This window comes from Syngnathus acus, chromosome 24 (genome assembly GCF_901709675.1).
Source record: "Syngnathus acus chromosome 24, fSynAcu1.2, whole genome shotgun sequence".
NCBI classification, from domain to species: Eukaryota; Metazoa; Chordata; class Actinopteri; order Syngnathiformes; family Syngnathidae; genus Syngnathus; species Syngnathus acus.
The window spans coordinates 327,607-338,146 of NC_051108.1; the positions used below are offsets into that span (position 1 = coordinate 327,607).

General features: G+C 55.4%; 2 protein-coding genes across 3 annotated transcripts; one reads left to right on the forward strand and one right to left on the reverse strand.

Annotated features, from left to right (window-relative positions):
• Positions 1 to 87: 87 nt before the first annotated feature.
• On the reverse strand, positions 88 to 6,703 carry si:dkey-206f10.1 (adenylate cyclase type 8). Of its 2 annotated transcripts, XM_037245177.1 has the most exons (20): positions 5,764 to 6,701; positions 4,911 to 5,684; positions 4,699 to 4,848; positions 4,511 to 4,641; positions 4,233 to 4,344; positions 4,028 to 4,155; positions 3,802 to 3,960; positions 3,442 to 3,670; positions 3,198 to 3,368; positions 3,004 to 3,104; positions 2,731 to 2,932; positions 2,568 to 2,660; positions 2,280 to 2,440; positions 2,104 to 2,185; positions 1,875 to 2,033; positions 1,629 to 1,775; positions 1,440 to 1,532; positions 1,250 to 1,364; positions 888 to 1,090; positions 88 to 805 (listed from the first exon to the last, which is right to left on the reverse strand). In XM_037245177.1, the coding sequence occupies exons 1-20, from the start codon at positions 5,917 to 5,919 to the stop codon at positions 587 to 589; spliced, it is 3,585 nt and encodes a 1,194-aa protein (XP_037101072.1). In that variant the 5' UTR covers positions 5,920 to 6,701; the 3' UTR covers positions 88 to 586. The 2 variants fall into 2 exon arrangements, with proteins under 2 accessions (XP_037101072.1, XP_037101071.1); XM_037245176.1 differs by having other exon boundaries at positions 1,250 to 1,532; positions 5,764 to 6,703.
• Positions 1,907 to 10,459, forward strand: LOC119118288 (N-lysine methyltransferase SMYD2-B-like). The gene is made up of 13 exons (XM_037245187.1): positions 1,907 to 1,913; positions 7,144 to 7,326; positions 7,840 to 7,903; positions 8,008 to 8,118; positions 8,220 to 8,280; positions 8,518 to 8,642; positions 8,722 to 8,789; positions 9,041 to 9,143; positions 9,220 to 9,330; positions 9,497 to 9,608; positions 9,692 to 9,866; positions 10,065 to 10,173; positions 10,247 to 10,459. The coding sequence occupies exons 2-13, from the start codon at positions 7,160 to 7,162 to the stop codon at positions 10,322 to 10,324; spliced, it is 1,284 nt and encodes a 427-aa protein (XP_037101082.1). The 5' UTR covers positions 1,907 to 1,913; positions 7,144 to 7,159; the 3' UTR covers positions 10,325 to 10,459.
• The last annotated feature ends 81 nt before the right edge of the window (positions 10,460 to 10,540 follow it).

Below are 10,540 nucleotides of genomic sequence, written 5' to 3' on the forward strand. Positions count from 1 at the left end.
GCTTTCATTTGTCTGGAAAGCAGCATCATCATCATCATCATCATAAACTACTGGCGCTCGTTTTCAAAACTACCGAATAAATAGTCATTCTTTCGACTTTTTTTATTCGACTTTTAACAGTAGGTTACAGTCTCAGTTTGAAAAGCATTCCAAATAAACATATAAAAATCACTGCATGATTATTTGAAGAACACAGGTCAACCATTGTTTACGATGTTTTCAAATCTGAGATGCAAGTCAACATTTCTAGATTTGTTTGTTTATTTGCACTGAGCTATGCTTTCCAAAATAAAAGCCAGTGTTTTATTTGTATTCCACACAGAAGACTACAGTTAGAGATCAAGCATTGAAAGATTATACAGCTCATTGTATATCTTGGAGAGGTTGTTGAGGTCGTTGTGATTTGAGGTATACAATAGTTTGGCTTGAAGGTTTCAGACCCCGATGAAGACGACAATTGGCCTTGACAACGTCCTCATTGTCACGATACAAAGTAATTGAAAATGATACGTTAAAGTAGGGTATGTAGGCTACTGCAGAGGTATGGCAGAACTTGAGTCTGGGTCACTTTGAATGGGTTCTGCCATCAGCGCTTGAGGTTGCAGGTTGACAGAGTGAATCCCCCCCCGTTGGTCTCCCTCAGCCTCTCCTTGTGTCTGCCTTGGACCAGACTGAACACGATGCCCGCCAGCGTCATGCGTCCCTCCATCCTGGCCCCCGGGCGTCCGTCCGGCGCCGAAACGGCTCTCTTGCTGCGTATGGTGCTGATGAAGTAGGTACGCACTTTGCCCCGACACTCGCTCACCTGCGAGAACACGGACTTGACGGAAGCGGACACGCACGCACGTCTGCCAGTTATTCCGTCCGTCGGGCGATCCGACACTCACCCCCTTGACAAAGATCTCCCCGCGCAGCTCCAAGACAAAGCCCCACTCTGCCAGGATCCTGCGGGTGGCCTCGGGCACCTGGATGCGTCCGCTCACCCCTGTGCTGTCCATGCGGCTGGCCAAGTTCACCGTGGAGCCCCAGATGTCGTACTGCGGTTTGCTGGCACCGATCACGCCCGCTACCACCGGCCCGTGAGCGATGCCTAAGGTACCGACAAATCACCACCCTGAGACATATACGTACGCTGTCGTAGGCCGCCGCAGAAGCTTTGTAGAATGCCCTTTGTTGTCAACTTCCCGTCCGAGGAAACACACCCGAGTGTCGCCGGACAAGGAGCGATGGCGCATGTCCACCGACTTACCGACACGGAGCTGGAAGTCTTTGGCGGAGTGCCTGTTCATCTCTTTCAAGGTCTCCTGCATCGCCAGAGCAAATAGAACCAGTTCGCTCAAGTGATTCCATTCGTCCATGGACGTCTGCGAGGGAGGCGGATGAGGAGTCACGTGGCTAGGAAAGTTCACGTGGAAAGCAAAAAAAGGGCTCTCTCCCACCTGCTTGTCGGGCGCCAGACCGGAAGCGGCCATATAGCAGCTGCCGACGGTCTTGATCTTCTCCACGTAATGAAAGTATGACTCCTCCAGCAACTAGACGGCAAACATTTGATTTGAAACCTATGTCCTCTAGATTAGCTGACGGGAGCCCAAGTTAGCTAAGCCGAGCCCGGCGCTAACGCGAGTCACCTCGTCGAAGCCGGCTATGATCTCGTTGAGGAGTCGGAGGCAATCCACACCTTCGTGCCTGATCTCCTTTTGCTCAAAGTATTCGTTAAATCCAGCGATAGACGCAAACATCACCCCCACCTCGTCGTAGGACTGCGAGTAGAGCTCCTGCAGAGGAACCCTGACTCTCAATGACTCAATTGGAGGGGGGGCGCAAAAAGACGATCGATGGTTTCCATGTGCGGCGGATCCGCTCTGCACACGCACCTCATCGTTCTTGCTGCGGTCCAAGAAGTGGCGGGCCACGTGCATGGGCAGAATATTGTGCAGCAGACACTCATTGTGCTCCCGCAGCTCCCGCATGTCCTCCACTTCCTGCTGAGCCTGCAGACGCCACAGGAAGTCCTGCCTGGCGGTGGCCTCCCACTGGACAGCAAATACAAGTCGGACCCGCTCCGATCCTTGCCAAAGATCCGAAAGGCGGACCAGTCGGTACCTGGCGTCCGTTGTAAAAGACGGCCACGATGAACATGACCAAGAGGAGGATGGCGATGCCTTTTCTCCTCACGTAGTAAGACCTGTGCACCATGTACACAAGAGAGAAAAAAACCCCCGAAAAGACAAAGATAAAAACTTCTTGGACGTGTTAAGATCTGAATTTGCAAGTCGGACCCATGCGGCATGTCTTGGCGCGCGAGAGACAGGAAGGCCAGATGGATGAGGTAGGAATAGATGGCCACGGCCAGCAGCAGCACGGCCAGCTTCAGCAGGGAGTTGAGACGAAGGAACACGGCGCACGTCACCATGGCGATCACGCCGCTCAGCACAAACACCTGAGGGAAGAAGGGAAAGGAGCCACTTTGGAGCTCCAGCCAGCCAGCCAGCCAGCCAGCCAGCCAGCCAGCCAGCCAGCCAGCCAGCCAGCCAGCCAGCCAAGTTCACCTCACTCGACTTGGTTACCTCCGGGTAGGAACACACGGTGAGAGCCGATGACGCCGTGTTGGTCTTTTCCATCTGGTGAGCTCCTCCCGCGTCTGTCAGAACGCACCACAACTACACCCAGGCACACAAATGATGAGTTTGACACGCAAAGTCTTTTCTTTGAACATGGAGGTGCGCTCACAATGTCCGTGGAGGCCAAACCAAAGTTGATGACAACGGTAGTGAGGGTGAGCGTGTTGCGAGCGCCGTTGTTCTCGTGGATCCAGCAGCAGAACTGCTGCAGCGCGGCCGGGCTCCATTTGAACTCCTCGGCCAGCGCCAGCAGCAGCAGCAGCGTGTAGGTGAGCAGGAACAGGGAAAACTGCACCATGGCTGGTATCAGCCTGGGAGGGAACAGATGATGAAAAGGGTCTGAGGACAGGAACCAAGCGCCGTCTTGTCGGCCATTCCCTGCCTGGGTGCCGGGATGAGGGCCTGGGCGGCCATGACAAAGAGCAGCATGATGAAGGAGCAGAGCAGGTTGGAGTTGAACATTTCGTCTCTCATCTGGGAAAACTGAAGATCGGAGCGGTCAAGTTTGCCGCACACAGACAGTTTGGCGCGGGCGCGCGGTTGTGCCACGCGCCCGGGACAAATGTGCGGCCGTACCTTGTCCTCCACGTGCGTGTCCTTGAATAGCAGCGACAGAGGACTGATGTGTTCCTTGTGCATACGCTCGCTGCTGCGGACCTCGATGGCGCGTTTGATGCGTTGGTTGATTTCCTTGGAGGTGGACGGCCATATGTTGGGCAGCGACCCGTTGGTGAACGAGGCCAAGATCTGCAAGGCAACGGACGCCAGATTGAGCCCGTCGGCACCGCGGCCGGGAGGGAGGCCTGGAGTCGAGACGTACGCTGTTCATGTCGACGGCGCTGCCGAAAGGAGTTTGGTGGCCGCGACTGGTTTTGCGGACTTTGCGAGGCTCGGCGCGCTCATCTCGGGGGATGTCCTCCTGAGGGCAAATGAGGAAGGTGGCGATGTTGTGTCGCCGCAGGAACTCGTTCCTGTCACCTCCGTGTCCGTCCTCTGTCTTGTAGGTGCCTTCCAGGGAGTCCAGGGTGGCCTTGGAGATATGGATCCTCCTGTGGAGAGAAGGGAAATGAAACCCGGAGCGGAGCCCGGAGCCCCGCCCGTTACGCCGACGGCCGGAGCCCCGGCCGTTACGCCGACGGCCGGAGCCCCGCCCGTTACGCCGACGGCCGGAGCCCCTCACCCCGGTATGCCGCCCGCCTCCAGCATGTTGGCGATGCCCACGTCCCAAGACCAAACGTCAAACTGCCATTTCTGCAGACCCAGCACCCCGCACAGGACCGAGCCCGAATGGATGCCGATCCTCATGTCCATGTTAAAGTTGAGCTGCCTGCGGACGGACCTGGGGGCGGCGAGATGACGTCAGACGCGTTTTGGTAGCGACTGGGCGGATGGGCGGGAGTCATCACCGTATGGTGTTGATCATGGCCAGACCCATTTCCACGCAGTGCCGGGCGTGGGCGCGTTGGGGTTCCGGGACCCCGGACACGCAATAATAACAGTCCCCGAGTATCTTGATTCGCAGGCACTGGTGCTCCTGCGACAAACACGCCGAGCGAGGTTGGCGTAGAAGCAAAACGCGGGCCAAAGCGCTGGCTCGGCTCGGCTTTCTACCTCGGCCAAATGGTCAAAGCGTCCAAAGAGCTCGTTGAGGGTTCGAACCAAATCCTGAGCTGACAAGTTCATGGATAGCAGAGTAAAGCCCTTGATGTCGGCAAAAAGGATGCTGTCGAGCAGACAGAGACAGACAGACAGACAGACAGACAGACAGACAGAGCGCGAGAGAGAGACGGATCAGATCCGGTTCTGCATTTGAGGACTGGCAACAAAATTTAAATTTCGTTGTACATGTGACAATGACAAATAAAGATCTATTCTATTCTAAAACCCACCTGACATCTTTGTAGTGGTGAATATAAATCTTGTGAAACTCTTGAGGAATGAGCTCATCTTCCATGGAGCTCATGTCGGCGATCATTTCCAAGGCGACAAAGCGGGGCAAAATGGACAAGACCAGACGCTCCTTTGGCGGAGAAACGTCGGTGGTCAAATCCTAGCCGCCGGGGGCCGGGTGTCTTACCTGTCGCTGGTTCTCCTGCTCCAGCCGGAGGCGGCCTTCGATGCAGCGCCGCGTTTCCAGGAACACCTGGCGCTGCGAATGATCGCTCAGGTAGTGAATGAAGAATCCGGCCGTGTTCATCCCCAGGTACAGGAGGCCTTGGGCCAGCACCTACGACCACCAAAGTTGCACTTGATGGAACGGAGCCAGAAGGTGGAGAATCTCGGGCTCACCTTGGTCAAGAGCACGGCGTCGTGACGGAAGCGTACGATCTCGGCCGCCAGCTGCAGCGCCGACGTCAGCGAGCCGGCGCACATGGCCCACGCCAGCGGTAGGGGAAGCAGCGTGTAGGTGGCAAACAGCGTGAACAGAAGGTACCACGACGGGTCTTTCTCCAGACCGTAGACCAGTCCTCCCAGAACCTGAGCCGTCTGCGACAGCCAGCTGGCCAGCCCGGCGTAATGAAGCCACCTGGGCGACATGGAGTCCTTATAGGTGAGCACCCCCACGCACAGCGCCACGGCAAACACCATGAAGGCGCACGTCAAGCAGCCTCGCAGGGGCTCGGCCGCCGCTGCCGCCGCCGCTAGCGCCGCCGCCTCCTCCTCCTCCTCGCGCGCCAAGGCCAGGTACAGAACCAGGATCTGCAGCTTGGCCACGGCATCGATCACATTGGTGATGGCCAGGGAGTTGCGTCTTTGGTGGGACGAGTGCTGCTGGTAGAGTTTTTCCAGGTCTTTGGACTTGAAGGTGTGCCTCAGGGTGGGGATGTAAATGCCGTGAATAATGCGGCCCCAGTGCACAAAGAAGTCGGCGTCGCTGGCGTATTCGTTGGCGCCGGGCCCTCCCACGCTGTGGCTGAGGGAGCCGCGCATGTGGGAGGGGTGCACCCGAAAGGTGGAGGAGCGCCGCTTGACTCCGCGCGAGGCCTTGCTGCGGATCTGCCGGTTGATTTCTTCCATGTGGGCGTCGGTCACAAAGATCTTGCGAGCTGGCTCCACGCCCACCTGTCACGCCGCAAAAGCACCATTCGGACAGGTTCTCCCGGGAGCCCGAGGCCGGCCGGCCGACGGCGGCGGCGTTCACCTGAGCGCTGAGCTCCTGCTGGATGATGATGTGCTTGACGGCGTTCTGCCACAGCATCTTTTTCCGCCTCAGCCCCGGGGACAGGGTGGCGCCGGGGCGGGGCGGCTCGCGCAGCTCCGTGGAGGAGACCTGTGTCGTCTCTGCAAAGGTCACCATGGCGGGCTTCCCGGCCGGCCGGCCGGCCGGCTTCAGTCGCTCACCTCAGATCTAAGGAAGAGCACCGCAAAGAGGGAGGGATTGTGTGCAGATTGGGCAGCCGTAGCGCCGGAAGCTTGTGAACCAGTGGCCACATTTAGACATGAGCTGGCTAATGCCCCCTGAGTTAAAGTCCTCCAGGTGGCTCTGGCTGTCCACTCTTGTCACACGTGACTCACTTCCAACGTGGCCAATCCTATTAGCGCGCCTTCTCGGAATAGTACGCTCGGAACTGAAATGGGGATCAAGCAGAACGCTGCTACGTACTTTTGCTATATCTACTGGAAGAGTTCGACGCTCTTCTGATTTGGGTTGGTCCGCTTTGCAGAGCTTAACCCTCCTGTCGGAGACACGAGAGCGTCGAATGGGTCAACGCGAGTCACGTCCGCCAAGCACTGACCTGTGGTGTGATGCCTTTGGCGCTCATGCTCAGGTTTAGCCGCGGCAGAGGCTGCCCGTCCGTCACGATTCATGTTTTCCCCACATTCGCTCGTGTCCGCTCCGTCCAAAATTCAGACATCCTTCAGGAACCAAAGGGGGAAATGGTCTTCATGCCGTTCCAGAGGTAGAACGAGGGACAAACGTGGATCCGGCGGGATTGTAGATGACCACCTGTTTTGAAAGGAAGTCCGCAACTGTCAGGGAGCAGGGCGGCGGCTGCAAAGAGGATTAATTAGTCAGCAGCCATTCTCTCCCTCTCTTCTCTTCTCTTCTCTTCCTCAAAGCTCAAGTCACGCTCGCTCCATGCAGGGGCAAATCTTGCCCTCTCTCTCTCTCTCTCTCTCTCTCTCTCTCTCTCTGTCCCTCTCTCTTCCTCTCCCCGGCCAAGTCAGACAAATCTGCTCAAAGCTGGACTCCCAAATGTGTTAATCTGTGTGCTTTTTTTTGGTGGCAATCCTTAAAAGTAAGCACTCTGTACACTAGTTTGTAGACAGGGACTGATTCATTGTGGCGTGCCATTTCTTACAGCGGAGGAGGCATGTTTTTACCTTCAAAAGGAAACAAGATTTTAAAATTAGAATCAGAATGGATCACCATTATTACTTGTAAAATTCTCGCCGTTTCTATATTTATATTTTTGAATTTGCATTCATGTCGTTGTTTTCTCGAGTCACGGTGGGTCCGCCCACTCACGAACTGGCAGGGGAAGCATCGAGAAGGAAAAAAAAAAAAAAAAAGAAAGAGCGGTCCACTCGTCACCATGAGCGGCACGGACGGCGTGGAGAGCTTCGAGAGCCCGGACAAAGGGCGAGGCCTCCGGGTAAGCAGAGCCTTCCACGTCGGGGAGCTGCTCTTCTCCTGCCCGCCCTACGCTTGCGTCCTCTCGGCCCAAGAGCGGGGAGCCTGCTGCGACTTTTGCTTCAACAGGTGGCTGGACAACTCAAACTATCTACGCATCCATCTAGCCTTGAATTGAAGTGCTGTTTACTTTCTTCATATGCAGAAATGAGTATTTCATGGGTCTTTACATTTTCTACAGTGTCCCTATGCCTGTCATTCTGTCGTGTTATCATTTTTACAAGTGGTAGGAATGAAATTCAACGTAGCTTGTAATCATTCGCACCGTGGCATTTCTTTCAGGATGACATTTGGCCCTCCTCCGTAAGGTCGGCGCTATTAATACTGCCGAATGTTTTCAAGCCGGCCAGTTGCAGCTTGCAACTGCTGCTTCTCGTCATCACGTAATGGGGGAGGGGGACGGGGCTGATATGGAATGTCCACCCCGGAGCTACCAAAAGGTTCAAACGGGTTACCGAAAGTGGAAGGCTAGTAAAAAAAATAGTATCTTCATCATCAGAATGGTATCTGGTCAAAAAATGGAACGATGTGGAGGTAACGCCGCAGGTAGGAAAGGATGAAAAGGTGCCGTGTCTTTTTCAGGAAGGAGAGCCTGGCTAGATGTGGAAAGTGCAAGAAAGCCCACTACTGCAATGGCAAATGTCAGGTAGGGGGCAAAGGTCATCCGCTCGATATGCACGTTTCATGTCACACAAGGTGAAAAGCAAAATGTGCCAATTACCAATTGGAGTTTTCCTGCGTGGAGCGCAGAAGGGCGACTGGGCGGCGCACAAGCTGGAGTGCTCGGCCATGGTGGCCTACGGCGAGAACTGGCGCCCGTCGGAGAGCAGCCGCCTGGTGGCTCGAATCCTGGCCAAGAAGGTGAGCGAGCGAGCGAGCGAGCGAGCGAGCGAGCGAGGAAGGTGGCGACGGCTCGCTCGTGTCCCGGCTGAAACGCTGCGCCCATCCCTCCCTCCCTGCAGAAAATGCAGCAAGAAAGAAGTGCGTCCGAGAGGATCCTGCTGGTCGGAGACATGCAGTCACGTGAGTCCAAAGCCAGGTCCATTTGGACCAGGATCTGAAATACAAATCCCAAGCCGGACTTGAACCCCAACGCTTACGTGAAGCCCGGCTTGAAGCGCACTTTGGAAAGGCAAACTTGCAACCCTAAGCGGGCGTCTTCCTTCCTTCCTTCCTTCCTTCCTTCCTTCCTTCCTTCCTTCCTTCCTTCCTGCCTGCCTGCCTGCCTGCCTTGCGTGGCTGCCTGGCCGCCTGCTGCAGACGTGGAGGACACAGACAAGGAGAAAGGAGACAACATCCAGGCGGACGCAGCCGGACTACATCGCTTTTACTCCAAACATTTGGACTTTCCCGACTCCAAAGAGCTTCTCTCGCTTTTCTCACAGGTAAAATCAGTTCTTTTTTCTTTTTTAGAACCCACTTCCAGTCAGTCGGGGATCTTGTCCAGATCTTCTTTGTCCACAGGTTTCCTGTAATGGCTTCACAATAGAGGATGAGGAATTGTCCCAAGTGGGCACTGCAATCTACCCAGAGTAAGGCAAAAGTTAGTCCTCGCTTTGAGCAAGTGCTTCATGCTAAGCTAATTAGCATGCACAGGACGCTGCAAAGGTGTGCCAATACTCACCCACCCAACGCCTGCGCAAAAGAGATGCGCGTTGTTTGCCTGCCAGCAGGAAAGTTGACAGGACCTGCGGCCTTTTTTTATTCTGGGCTGTAATAAGGACACATGTGATTTGGTTTCCCATGAAATAATAAGAATAAGTCGATCAAATGTGTTTTGCAGTGTAGCGTTGCTCAACCACAGTTGCGTTCCCAACGCCATTGTGACCTTCAAGGGTCGCGATGCTGAGGTGCGGGCCGTCCGGGACATGAAGGCTGGAGATGAAGTGAGACGCACGCACCATCGATATGATTGTTGTGCCATCGAGCTGAGCTGAGCATGCGTGCGCTTCCCGCTGCTAGGTGTTGATCAGTTACATCGACCTGCTCTACCCGACAGACGACCGCAACGAAAGACTCCGAGAGTCCTACTACTTCACCTGCGACTGCGAAGAGTGTCGCAGCAGATGCAAAGTGACGACACGAAATACAAACAAGAACATGCAATGCACTCAAAGACAGACGAAACATTGGCCACGGCCCACGGACACACCTCAATGCACGGACGTACACGACACGCCTTAATGCAAATGGCGCTTTCTGTTCTGTTCTTTTCTTTTCTTTGCGTGCCTGAGCGCAGGACAAGCTGAAGCTGAAAGTGCGCAAGCGTGGCGAACCGGCGGACGCCGAGGCCATGATGCGCTGCGCTCGCAAAAGCATCCGGGACTTCCAGGAACTCAAACGTGTGAAAAATATCCTCGAAAGTGACATCGTGCTCCTTTTGGAACTTCAACGCGGGTGAGCCTGTCCCGTTGCACCCTTGACTCTCTGGCACCCCCTAGCGAGCTTCTGGAGACGTGCGAGCAGACCCTGGAGAAGATGGGCGGCGTGCTGGACGACGCCAACGTCTACATGTTGCACTTCGACTACCAGGCCATGGGCGTGTGCGTCTACCAGGGAGACGTCCACGCTGCCGTGCGCTATGGAGAGATGCTCCTTCAACCATTCAGGTGCATCCATCCTCTTAGTAGGATCCAAAAAAACAATCATACCAGCAAATGACGGTGCTTTTTTTCTTTCTCAAACATCAGAGCTAGCAATTACAGTGCACGCTAGAATCCATGTTGCGCAAGCCAAAAGATCTCAAACGCGAACGTTGCGACAAGTGAGCACATGCCAAGCAAGTATCTAACGTTTTGTCATGGCAGCCAGCTGTATCCGGCCTACTCGCTCAACGTGTCGTCTTTGTACCTGAAGCTGTCCCGACTCTACCTGGCCTTGGACAGACGCTCGGCAGGGGTCGCCGCGCTCCAGCAGGTGCCGTCGCTTTTGCTACCGGCGCCACCAGGCGCCCGCCCGCGTGTTCACGAGCGGATCGTTTGTCGTGCAGGCAATGAGCATCATGCAAGTGGCCCACGGGAAAGACCATCCCTACGTCCGAGAACTGCGCGAGCGACTCACCTCATAGAGCCCCCCCATCCGTCCCGCCAACGAGCTTCCGGCGACGTCCGCTCGACCTCCGGAGATACGAGCTGTTAGACGGACGATTAGTTTCATTTAGGATGGCAAAAACCTCCAATGCATTTTGGAGTTCAAATGTCAACGTGCCTCCCATTGCTTGTGTCCAGTGAGCCCCCACTCAATGGCCAACCTCACTCTAGCCATAAACTAGTTGACAGCGGCG